This window comes from Equus quagga, chromosome 5 (assembly GCF_021613505.1).
Source record: "Equus quagga isolate Etosha38 chromosome 5, UCLA_HA_Equagga_1.0, whole genome shotgun sequence".
Taxonomy (NCBI): Eukaryota; Metazoa; Chordata; class Mammalia; order Perissodactyla; family Equidae; genus Equus; species Equus quagga.
Window position 1 is genome coordinate 108,023,090 of NC_060271.1, and position 11,540 is coordinate 108,034,629.

General features: G+C 40.0%; 1 protein-coding gene across 3 annotated transcripts in view; it reads right to left on the reverse strand.

Annotated features, from left to right (window-relative positions):
• RMDN2 (regulator of microtubule dynamics 2) overlaps positions 1–10,986 on the reverse strand; it is a 79,787-nt gene extending 68,801 nt beyond the window's left edge. Inside the window, exons 1-2 of one of the 3 annotated variants that reach the window (XM_046663591.1) lie at positions 10,711–10,986; positions 2,691–3,161 (exon numbers count right to left, since the gene is read on the reverse strand). In XM_046663591.1, coding sequence (XP_046519547.1) covers positions 2,691–3,161; positions 10,711–10,811 — 572 coding nt within the window. In that variant the 5' untranslated portion in view covers positions 10,812–10,986. The other 2 variants (XM_046663592.1, XM_046663593.1) reach the window with 2 other exon arrangements.
• Positions 10,987–11,540: the final 554 nt, after the last annotated feature.

Genomic DNA, 11,540 nt, shown 5'->3' on the forward strand with positions numbered 1-11,540 from the left:
AAAAAGAGGAGGACTGGCAGCAGATGTTAGCTCAGGGCTAATCTTCCTCAGAAAAAAGAAAAGAAAAGAAAATGCGTTCTACTGATGGATCTACTCAAGTTTTTGAGAACTCAGGATATAATCAGATTTTTTTTCTTTTCTTGTATTAAACTAATAGTATCTGCAAATTGTGACTGACAAGTGTTTTAATAAAAGAAGTCAAAATCTCTAGATACCTATTGCAAAAGATAAATTTTACATGTGGAACATAATCCTTTGATCTTTTCATTTTGCTATCAAGGACACTATGTATCAAGGATACATCCATCTCAAATGTGGTAACGGGCTATGACTATATCCTATGAGGACCAGTCATTCTGCCCCATGGGAGGTTATAAAAGGACAGGCAATCTAAAATTTACACAAATATACTTTACAAAGATCTTGTTCTTAAAAAATTATTTTTTTATTTAAGAAGTTTGTTTCAAGGTATCCATTTAGAAAGATCTTTTAAATCTTCCTGTATCTTTTCTCTCAAAAAACCCACAAATTAAGCTTCTGTTTGTTTGCTTTTGTTTATTTTTTTAAAAATTTTTTTTTGAGGAAGATTAGCCCTGAGCTAACTGCTGCCAATCCTCCTCTTTTTGCTGAGGAAGCCTGGCCCTGAGCTAACATCCATGCCCATCTTCCTCTACTTTATATGTGGGACGCCTACCACAGCATGGCTTGCCACGCGGTGCCATGTCCGCACCCAGGATCCAAACTGGACAACCCTGGACCACTAGAGCAGAACGTGCACACTTAACTGCTGCACCACCAGGCCGGCCCCTGTTTGTTTTTTTAAAATACAGCTAACTAGGAAAAAGTTTCCATCTATTCTATTAAATGGGATTCACTGTAATCTAGTTTAAGCCATTAGGGCTCGATTACATCTATTCTAGTATTCCATTGCTAACAAAGATGCCCGGGAGCAGCAAGAGGAGGGGATGTCTTACCTGACATCAATCTTAAAGTTTTCCTATGTCTAGTTTTTCTTATTAGCCATCTGTCACTGTTACTCATAAATTTCACAAATCCTTCCTGAACCCACATAAACAATTTGTGCCTATACATTACTTGAAATTAACTAAGTCCCATAAGTATCTTCCTTTTATTTGTCCTAAACTTATCAAAGTTTGCCTCTCTTTCCAGAATTTTAGAATTTCCTGAACAAGCCTGTGCTCAATTTAACCAAGGTCTTTTTAGATTAAGAGTCACTCATCCTTTTGGCCTACACTCCTTTACCAGGGCTGATCCCCCTCTCAATCTAGTGGATCTTCTTGCCTAGTCCTAAATTCCATTACGTCCTTTCTAAGATGTGATTGCCAAAATTGCACACAGGACTCCTGATGAGAAAAAGCCATGGATTTACATAAAGGCAAGATAACCATTGGTTTGTCTTCAATTACTCTCAGTGATGCTCAATGTTATGCTGGGATTTTTGTCTTTACTAAATAACAAGTCTCTTTTCTGAGTTATAGCTCTGAATTATTTAGAACTATTTTAGATTCCTCTTAAACATTCCATTGCCTATTTTAAAACCAGCCTGCAACTTTTTTTTTTGTTCAGGAATACAAACTTTTAAGACCCTCCTGTTATCTAGGTCTGTCATTTGCGGCTCTTCCCTATCTGAAAAACTTTTCATATGGTTATTTCTCCAGTTCACATATAAAGACATTGAGATCAATTCTAGGACTCGAATTACTTAAAGAACTGATCAACCATTTCCATTTCTTTATCTAGGAAATCACCCTTTCATCCCTATCCTTTGTTTCCTCTCCAGATCCCTTCTCCCAATTCCATGGTAATTTAGCAGATCACTCATCATTGAAGAAATATTTGTTGGCATCTATCCTGTGCTAGGCACAACAAGGCGTTAGGAATACAATGATGAAAACATAGGGTCCCTGCCCTGAAGAATTTCCGGCTACGTCATATTCACTAGCACTTCTTTATTTACTTGCTTATTTACCCCTCAAAAACACTAGTCAGGCACAATTTCTTTATTGATAAATCATTTGGTTTTCTCTAAAAAAATATTATTTATCTTCTTGCCTTTAGAATTCAGTGGATTACCCCACGCAAGAATGAAACTGAATCACTTATACTTTCTCAAATCTTTTCAGGTCTGCATTGTCCAATTTCAGTAGCCGTTAGTCCCACGTGGCTATTTAAATTTAAATTAATACGGCCAAAAAAAATTAAAAATTCAGTTTCTCAGTTGCCCTAGCTACATTTCAAGTGTTTAACAGCCACACGTGGCTAGTGGCTACCACAGCGGGCAGCAGAGATTTAGACAATTTCCATCATCAGGGAAAGTTCTATTTGACAGGACTTATCCGACAGTTCTTACACAAGGTGTCACATAGTGACCACAAAGAAAAACAGGTTACACATTTTGGCAAACAATTACTGTCTTATCCAATACCCACTTGATGCCACCTAGCACGTAAGTCACTATATTCTTTTCGTCAAGGCAGTCTAAACTACCTTAAATATTGACCTCTATGGAATATGGTTTTAATTGTAATGTAAGCCAAAATAATGACTCTGTTTTATGTCTTGTTAGTTGCAGAATATATGACCGAGAATGCCTAATGAAGGTACCTAAATAAGAGCAATAATGCAATAAATAATCAATTCAACATGGGAAACATCTCAAAGAAACTTACCCTCCTTCACTTTCTGCTTCCTCTGAACTATTATTACTCGTTGCTGAACTTTGAACTGGGGCAAGCCTTCTTTTCCTAGCTCTGTGCTGAGGACTTATCTTATGAGCAGTTATCTTCCCTCCAAGTTCACCTTGTATATATTCCTCCAGCTTTGGAACGGCTTCTTTAAGAACTCTGATTTCCTCTTTGAGTTCTTCCATATTTATCAGTAATTCATTTAACTTCTCCAGTATCTGAAGTTGCCTTCGTTGAAAGATTGCTGTCGGTCCTTGGCCGTCATGCATTTCATCTTGCAATGTCACTGAATCAGATGTATTACCCAGAGAAAGGAATTTAGGCAAATTCATTGTTGTCCTTGGTCTACGAACCTTATGGTACCACAAAAGAAGCAAGCTGATTCCAGTAGTTCCCACCACGATGCCAAGTATCAGTCCTTTGTTTGTGGAATGCAGCATTTCTTGGTTTTTGTTTCTAAAATTAAACGCATAAATGTAAATGAAGGTTGATATTATTTTTGCCCAAGATAAAAATATTAGAGCTTTTTCAATTGACAAAAGTCAAGTCTACATCAACACACACACAGAACTTCATAAATCATAAACTAAAATATATTATGAGTAATTACCTTTACAATGTATGTGGCCCAATGGAAATATTTACTTTAAGGATATAACTAAAATCCAGTGTAAAATATCATCTTTAATTCAGAATTTGTATTCTACATGACTGATCTGAAATTTACCCTTTACCATCTATTTTTAAAGGGTGTGATAAATAGAGGTAAAAGCATCTTATAATTTTCTGAGAAAACTGCTTCAGAATTCAAATTGTGCTTAACTACGTCTGAACCTTTTATTTGTATAAAATTAATTAGTGTGCTGATTTCCGGATCTTATCTAATCTTTAAGGAAGGCCAAGAAGAAGCTCCACCTTAGCAACTAGTTCACTTTTGTATTTAAATTTAAAGTGACAACATTTTGAAAGCCGAGGGCTTTGGGATATAAACATATTAGAGATCTTTGGCAAGTTTGTAACCCACCCCATCTCTGCTTTATTCAACACAGAAAGCAGAAATGCCAACATCTGTGCAAGCTTCATCTCCTTTCTTCTTCTTACTCAGAATTGCTCTGTTCCTTACGTTTCTATTTCTGCCTAAGGTCTTAATGTTTTTATTTTCTTTCAAACTTCTCCCCCTTTTTTTTAAGTAACAAAAATTTACTTCTTTGACTCCTTTCTTCTTCTGAACTTTAAATATTTTGCATTCAAAGTCCAAGCTTTGGCCCACCTAATTCCACATAAGCTCACCTACCTTGACTAAATGCACCATAATCTTTCTAAGTATATCCCACCTTCACCAGTTTTATTGCTTATCTCTGTTTTTAAAATCAGAAGATCATTAAAGGAAAACAATAATATAAAGCCCCCTTTCCTTCTGAAACTTTAAAATGGCACTAAGCATATTAGTATTATGATAAACTTTTGCAACCAGAGTAAAATATAGTAAGGATGTTTTATAGACTTTGAAGTTCCCAAAACTGTTTTCCCATCAATTTCTCCTATTTTGTAAACAGGTCTATTAAATTTTGTTAGCAACTTGGGGAAAATGTTACAAATAATGGTAAACCGTCCATTACAGAAAATTAAATTTGCAAATTTTTTGGTTTGTTTTTCCTGACACTTTCTCAAGGAACAGATTATTATACTAATGCCCTCTATGATCTCTGAGGAAAAAGAAACAAATCAGGTAAGTCTCAAGATCTCCCTAGGTTTCCAACTGCAGGCAATTTCTGGACTATGGCACAGGGAGGGAAAAAACAAACAGAGCCTGGTAGTCTCACTGAGTTGAACAGAGATCAAACTTCAGAGAAAATGAAGCCCCTAGGAATTTGTACAGCATGGTACTGAAGATGAGGGAAAGAGAAAGAACTCCAGAAATAGCACAGGGGTCTCCTTGAATGTTTAATTGAATACCAGTCCGCACACGCATGGAGTGAAGCCCCATCAGACCAGGCAAAGAATAATTTCCAGGGAAAGACCAATTACCAGGAAGCTATAAGCTGAACTATTCCTAAAGATTCCACAGAACTGGGAAGTGTTCAAGTTCCCACCAGCCAGAGAGGAGAGTGTTTATGAAATATGTGAGGCTTTCAGGAGAGACCTCAGAAGGGTCATGCCTTGGAAATGGGGCTAAATTAACCCTAGAGTTAAGGCTATTTAGACTTGCCCTAAAATAGATTAAAAATGAGACTCCAAAGGATCAAAGCGATTTACAAGTAATTTAACTGCCTTCAACAGAAAGTCCAACACTCTTTAAAGGAACGGAAAAAATTCAGAACTCAACAACATAAAATCACAATGTTGATCATGCAATCAAAAATTATTAGACATGTAAAGAAGCAAGAAAATGACTGAGATGATGTAATTAGCAGACAAGGATGTTAAAACAACTATTACAAATATGTTGACTATTTAACATAAATATTAAAAATATGTTAAAGGAAACCACAAACACGATTAGGAGGTCAATAGAAGGTATTAAGTATAATTAAACAGAACTTCCAGGGATAAAAAATAAAATATCTGAAATAAAATTTTACTGAATGAGACTAACAGCAGAAAAAACACTGGGAAAAAACAGTCAGCAAACCTGAAGACATAGCAATAGAAACCATCTGCTATAGACTAAGTATTTGTGTTCCCCCAAAATTCATATCTTGAAATCCTAATTCCTAAGGTGACGGTATTTGGAGGCAAGGCTTTCAGGAGACAGAGCCCTTATAAATGGGACTAGGGCCCTTAGAAAAGAAACCCCAGAGAGCTCCCTCATCCCTTCCACCATGTAAGGTTATAGCAAGAAGGTGCTGAACCAAGAAGCGAGTCCTCACAAGACACTGAATCTGCTGGCTCCTTGGTCTTGGATTTCATAGCCTCCAGAACAGCAAAACATAAATTTTCATTGTTTATAAGACACCAGTCTATGGTATTGTTATGGCAGCCCAAATGGACTAAGATACCATCCAAAACAAAGCACACAGATTTAAAAAAAAAAAAGACTAAAATTAAAATAAAACAAAAAACCAAGCAGGGCCTATGAGGCAATAGAAAGCACTCTAAAACATACACAAGGTTACAGAGAAGAAAGGGGGGGTGGAGGACAAAAAATACTGGGAAGGAAAAATGGCCAAAAATTTTCCAAATTGGACAAAACCTATAAACCCAGAGATCCAAGAAGATCAACATAATTCAAGCAGAGTAGGTAAAGAAAACCAAACCAAGCCACAACATTATTAAAATGCTGAAAAACACTAAAAAGAAATCTTAAAAGTAGCCAGTGGTTGGGCCGGCTGAGTGGCACAGCAGTTAAGTTTGCACGTTCAGCTACACCAGCCCAGAGTTTGCCGGTTTGGATCCCGGGTGCCAGCATGGCACCGCTTGGCAAGCCATGCTGTGGTAGGCGTCCCACATATAAAGCAGAGGAAGGTGTGCATGGATGCTAGCTCAGGGCCAGTCTTCCTCAGCAAAAACAGGAGGATTGGCAGCAGATGCTGGCTCGGGGCTAATTTTCCTCAAAAAAAAAAAAAAAAAAGGAGCCAGTGGGGAAAAAAGATATATTGCGTACAGAGAAGATATGATTACAGCAGCTATTGTTTCAGAGACATCACCTCAGAAACCATTCAAGCAAGAAAACAATGGAGACACATCTTTAAAGTGCTGAAAGAAACTGTCAACTTACATTTCTATACCCAGTAAAATATTTTTCAAAAAGAGGGTAAAATAAAAACTTTTTCAGACAAAGAAAAGTTGAGAGAATTCATTGCCAGCAGACATGCACTACAAGAAACGCTAACAAAGGTTTTTCAGGCAGAAGGAAAAAGATAACAGAAACCTGGATCTACACAAAGGATGAAGAAGGCCAGTTCCCAGGTTGGAAGGGACAAATTGAATATACTGTTGGAAGGGTCTTAGATTATAACACGGAGTTAATGTTAAAGATGCACTGTTGTAAACCCCAGGGAAAACACTGAAAAAACAAACAAGAACAACAAAAAACTCCACAGAGGTATAAATAATAAGCCAATAGTGGAGATAAAAATGGAATACTAAAGATATTCAATTAGTCCAAAAGAAGTCAGGAAAGGGGGAAAAAAGAACAAAGTGGCAAATAGAAAACAAATAAGGACAAAAGAAATGATGCCATGACTACATGGGAAAATGGCATCCAAAGATGGAGAAATAACAGTATTTCTCTTGGCCAATGGAAAGATCCAATTTTTTAAAATAGGAAGATAAATTAATGAAGTAAAAGATTAGAGAAACGCTGCAGCAAAAACTTGAGAAGGCAAAGCGGATGGATGGTTTCTAGTGCACAAGGACAGAAGTTGACCTTTGATGGAAACACAAACCGTTCATTCAGAGTAATGAAAGAAAAGGCAGATTATGTGAGCAGATTCAGGAAGGTGGGTAGATGGGATGGTGGAAGCTTATGAAAGTTCTCTTTGATTGCTTCATTGTTCTGAATGAAATAGGACACAAAATAAACAGCTGAGTGAGAATGTGGGAGAGTATTGGAAAGATGCAAATTCCGAATTCAGTTGAATACCTGAAATTTGCCTTCCTATGGCTTATATCCTATGATCCCACATACTCAAGCAAAGCATTATTGCTTCTTCTACTCTAAATAGCCAACTCAATGTGATGTTTCGAATGATGTCCTATGGAACAGAAGAATAAGAAGAATCTACTTCTAAGAAGTCTGCCTAAAGGAATACCTCTCTGTAGATTCCTGAGTAACAAACTAGACTACGTGCATTGAACACAGGAAGTATTCTACTTGGACGCCCTATTTCATTAGAGGTCTAAGTGTAAAAGAGAAGGACTAATGATTTTAAAATAATTTCCAGAAATTACCTCAGGTGTTGGTGAATATTATATCCACGAGAATTAAGAACCCCTTTTCCTGAAGCCAAAGGTTCCAGTAGAAAGCCTGTGTGCTTAATCTGGCCTGCCTGACAGGGTACAGTTTGCCTGGAATTAATTTTTTTTTAAGCAATTAGTCTTTTTTACCTAATTGGTGTAACTGTGAACTGTAAGTCTAACCATCTGTCCACTGCCATCCCATCCAGGAGACAGGCCAGCAGTAGATTCAGATCAATTTGTAACTTTAGCTGAAGTTGTAGGTAATTATTATTAGTCGTTCAATTTTATTTCCACAAAATTATACCACAAAACAAACTTATTTTGAAAGATTATTGCAAAAAGGTGATAAGAAAAGCCACTATTTGCTCATGACTTATATTTGCATGATCTCTAACAGTCATGCATCAAGCGTGATCATCTTGGCTCTTTTTGGTCAATAAAAAAATTAATGCAAGATGTTCATATGCTGATCTTGAGGCCTATTAAAAGAAATCTTCCTATTCTGATTGCTTTCTTGGCTAATTCCTGCTGGGCCTTCCTTGAATTTTACATTAAAAAACAAAGCCTAATATGAAATTTTTTCATTTCCTAAGTAAATAAATGAAAGTCAAAATGTACTGGGAATGAGGGGCTGGCCCCGTGGCCGAGTGGTTGGGTTCTCGCGCTCCGCTGCAGGTGGCCCAGTGTTTCGTTGGTTCGAATCCTGGGCGCGGACATGGCACTGCTCATCAGACCACGCTGAGGCAGCGTCCCACATGCCACAACTAGAAGGACCCACAACGAAGAATATACAACTATGTACCAGGGGGCTTTGGGGAGAAAAAGGAAAAAATAAAATCTTAAAAAAAAAAAATGTACTGGGAAGGAGATCTTATCCCTGAGAGGGTACCAGGTTTAAACAGGTGGGAAAGAATATTAATTTCTGTTTGACCTTTTCTTTAGGACTTATACCAATCCCAAATTATCTCTTTGAGGCAGGTCCTATCATTATCTCTATTTTGCAGATAAGCAAACTGAGGCACGCAGCTGTCAAATCATTACCTAGGGATCATCCAACTAGGAAGTGAGACCTGCTACCCTGGAAGTGAGAACTGCTGGATGCACTGCCACATGACGAAGAGTGAGAAAGCAGCCACAAGGACATGGAGGAGAATGCTGACCGGGCACAAATGCTCAGAGCTGATAGGACCTCAAAACTATAAAAAGCACTTTGGAAAAAAACTGGAATCAATGGACTAGGTATTGGTTTTAAATAACCATAACTGGAGAGAAATAGCTCAAGCTATGTTTGAGTTTTATATCAGTATAAAATGAATGTGCTTCTAAGTCAATAATTTGAAAAATGGCACTCACTAAAAATAGCAATGTAGAAAAGTAATAAATCACAACACTTGCTCGCCTGCAGTATAATTTCAAAGGTTATAGTATATCATTTATATAACTTTCATACATTTAATTATCAAATTAGTAGTATACCCCTGCACTAGAATATAAAAACACAGTAATTAAAAAAATCTATTGACTAGATAATCAGATGCTATTATTCCTGTTACAAGTTTCAATTTGTAAGGTGCTAGTAATAACAATGGAAAATAATAAATTCTTTTAATATAAATTATTGGCATCTAAAATTAATGTATACTACATATTAAAGGTTATTTACAGAGATGAGAATCAAGAATTCTACTGAAATAATAAATTATCAAAATGTAGACTAAATTTCTACATTAAAATTCCTTTGTAGAAACTGTCATGAAAAATTAAAGAAAACGTTTAATTTTCAAGTTCTAGTTTTAATTAAAATTAATTTTTAGATACGAAAATTATGATCAAGTTATGTATGATGCTTTCAGCAACATCTAGCATATATAGTCACTTAAGTCATCAGCAGATTCGTAAGAGGAAATACGTAAACTACGTAACTTTGATAACCTCAGGTATGTCTGAAAAACTTTGCAAGGAAGGGTAAAGGGACACTAGGGGTTACACACAAGCCTGGGGTTTAAGTTTCCCAAGGGAATAGCTCTGAGACCTTGAATTAGCGATTAGATTTCCCACAGCGACCAGGATAACCTAATACTTTCTAGGTGAATTCTGATACTCATATTTCATCAGGTTTTCATTACTTCTCCTACTTTATAATTTCTTTTTTATTTAGGCCGCCCTGATGTTTGACCTATTTGCAAAGGTTTGTCGCACTGAAAATGTGGCTTTCGTTTTGTGCAAAATAGGTAGAGAATTTGAGTTTGAGGAAAACAAAACAGAACAAGAACGTCTGCTGGAGGGTGAAAGCTAAGAGCCAGAGAGCCAGAGGTGGCGCGAGCCAGCGCCGCCAGAAACTCCTCGGGGTGCGCGGGGACCTGCCAGGTCGGGCGGACACTTCCTGCGCCCCACGCCCCCCACGACGGGCGGCCGGCGCGCAAATACCGGGCACTTCCGGGGCTGCAGCTTCGCAGGCGCCGGCTCTCCAAGGGCTGCGCCCGGGAAAGCTGCTGCCAGCCCGCTCCGCCGCCAGAACAAGGCACAGCACCGCCCGCCCGCCGGCGGGAGAAGACCCGCAGGCCTGCGGCGTCCGGAAGCCCGCCCGCGCGCCCGGAAGTGCGGTGGCCGCCGCCGGAAGTGCCGCCCGAGCCCTCCACTCGCCCCCGGCCAGTCCCGGGCCCCCTGCCCACCTGCGCACGCCCCTGTCCTTGGTGCGCCGGCCGCTCTTCCGTCGGGGACCGGGGACCTGCGGCGGGGCGGACGCAAGCGGCGGACGGAGAGCAGCCCGCAGCCTGCGGGTCCCAAGGTCCGGCGCCGGGGCGGCCGCGTCCTGACCCAAATAGCGGAGGCGCCGGGGGAGGAGCCCGCGGCCGCGCGCCCCGAGGCGCCCGCCTCTTCCCGCGGGGGCTCGGCGCACCTTTTACAAGACAGGCAAACGGCGCTCCGCCGGGCACCTCGGCCCGCGCCCGCCTCTCTCGCCCGGATGCCGCCTCCCGTGGAACCCCGTCTTCCCCCGAGATCCCCGGCCCGCCTGGCGCGCGGCTCTCCCAGCATCTTCCTCTGCCAGCGCTGCCGCTCCCCAAACCTCCCTCGCCCCGCTTCTTTCCCGCTCCCCCATTACCCTTCTTTTGTGCCCCTTTCTAGGCACAGCCTTGAACCTTCCTCCGCGTGGCAGTCAAACGCGGACGTCTTGCACCAGTTAGTAATCACGTCCACAGCCATGTTTTCCTAACTTCATTGTAACTCATATTCCCCCTTAATGAGCAACTCCCCTCCTCCCTTTGTCTCCTCACCATTCTTAATTGCTTTTAGATGAAAACCACTGTCTTCTCAGATGCTTAACATTCCCGAGTTTACCCGGCTTCACTTTCTGTGGCTTGTATGATGAAAATAAAATTCTGCCAAATAAACTCTCACAAGCTACACAGCCACTCCCTTCTGTATTGTCCTCACTTGGAGCTTTAAATTTAGGCTTGCAGAGATCTTAGTCTTGATTACTAAATTCCCCACCAAGGTACTGGATGGAATTAAAGATGGGTACACTCCTATTTATCAAGAGAACTCTTCTGGGGCCGGCCCGTGGCGAGTGGTTAAGTTTGTGCGGTGCGCTGTGGCCGCCCAGGGTTTGGCCGGTTGGGATCCTGGGCGCGGACACGGCACCGCTGGTCAGGCCACAACTAGTAGGACTCACAGTTCATATACAACTATGAACTGGGGGTATTTGGGGAGAAAAAGAAAAAAAAACTATGAAAAATCAGAAGGCTAATTCTACAATACATACAATACTATCTGCTGATGGGGATTCTGTAGGATCTTTAAGACCATAAGATGTATTCTGAGCTTTAACCAGGCTGCATACAAGAAGCCTAGCGAAACTCACTTCTTTAAAACTAAGTTATGTTTTGGAAGGCAGCAGACCTTAATCTCTAAAAGTTGAAACTTGTAAATCTC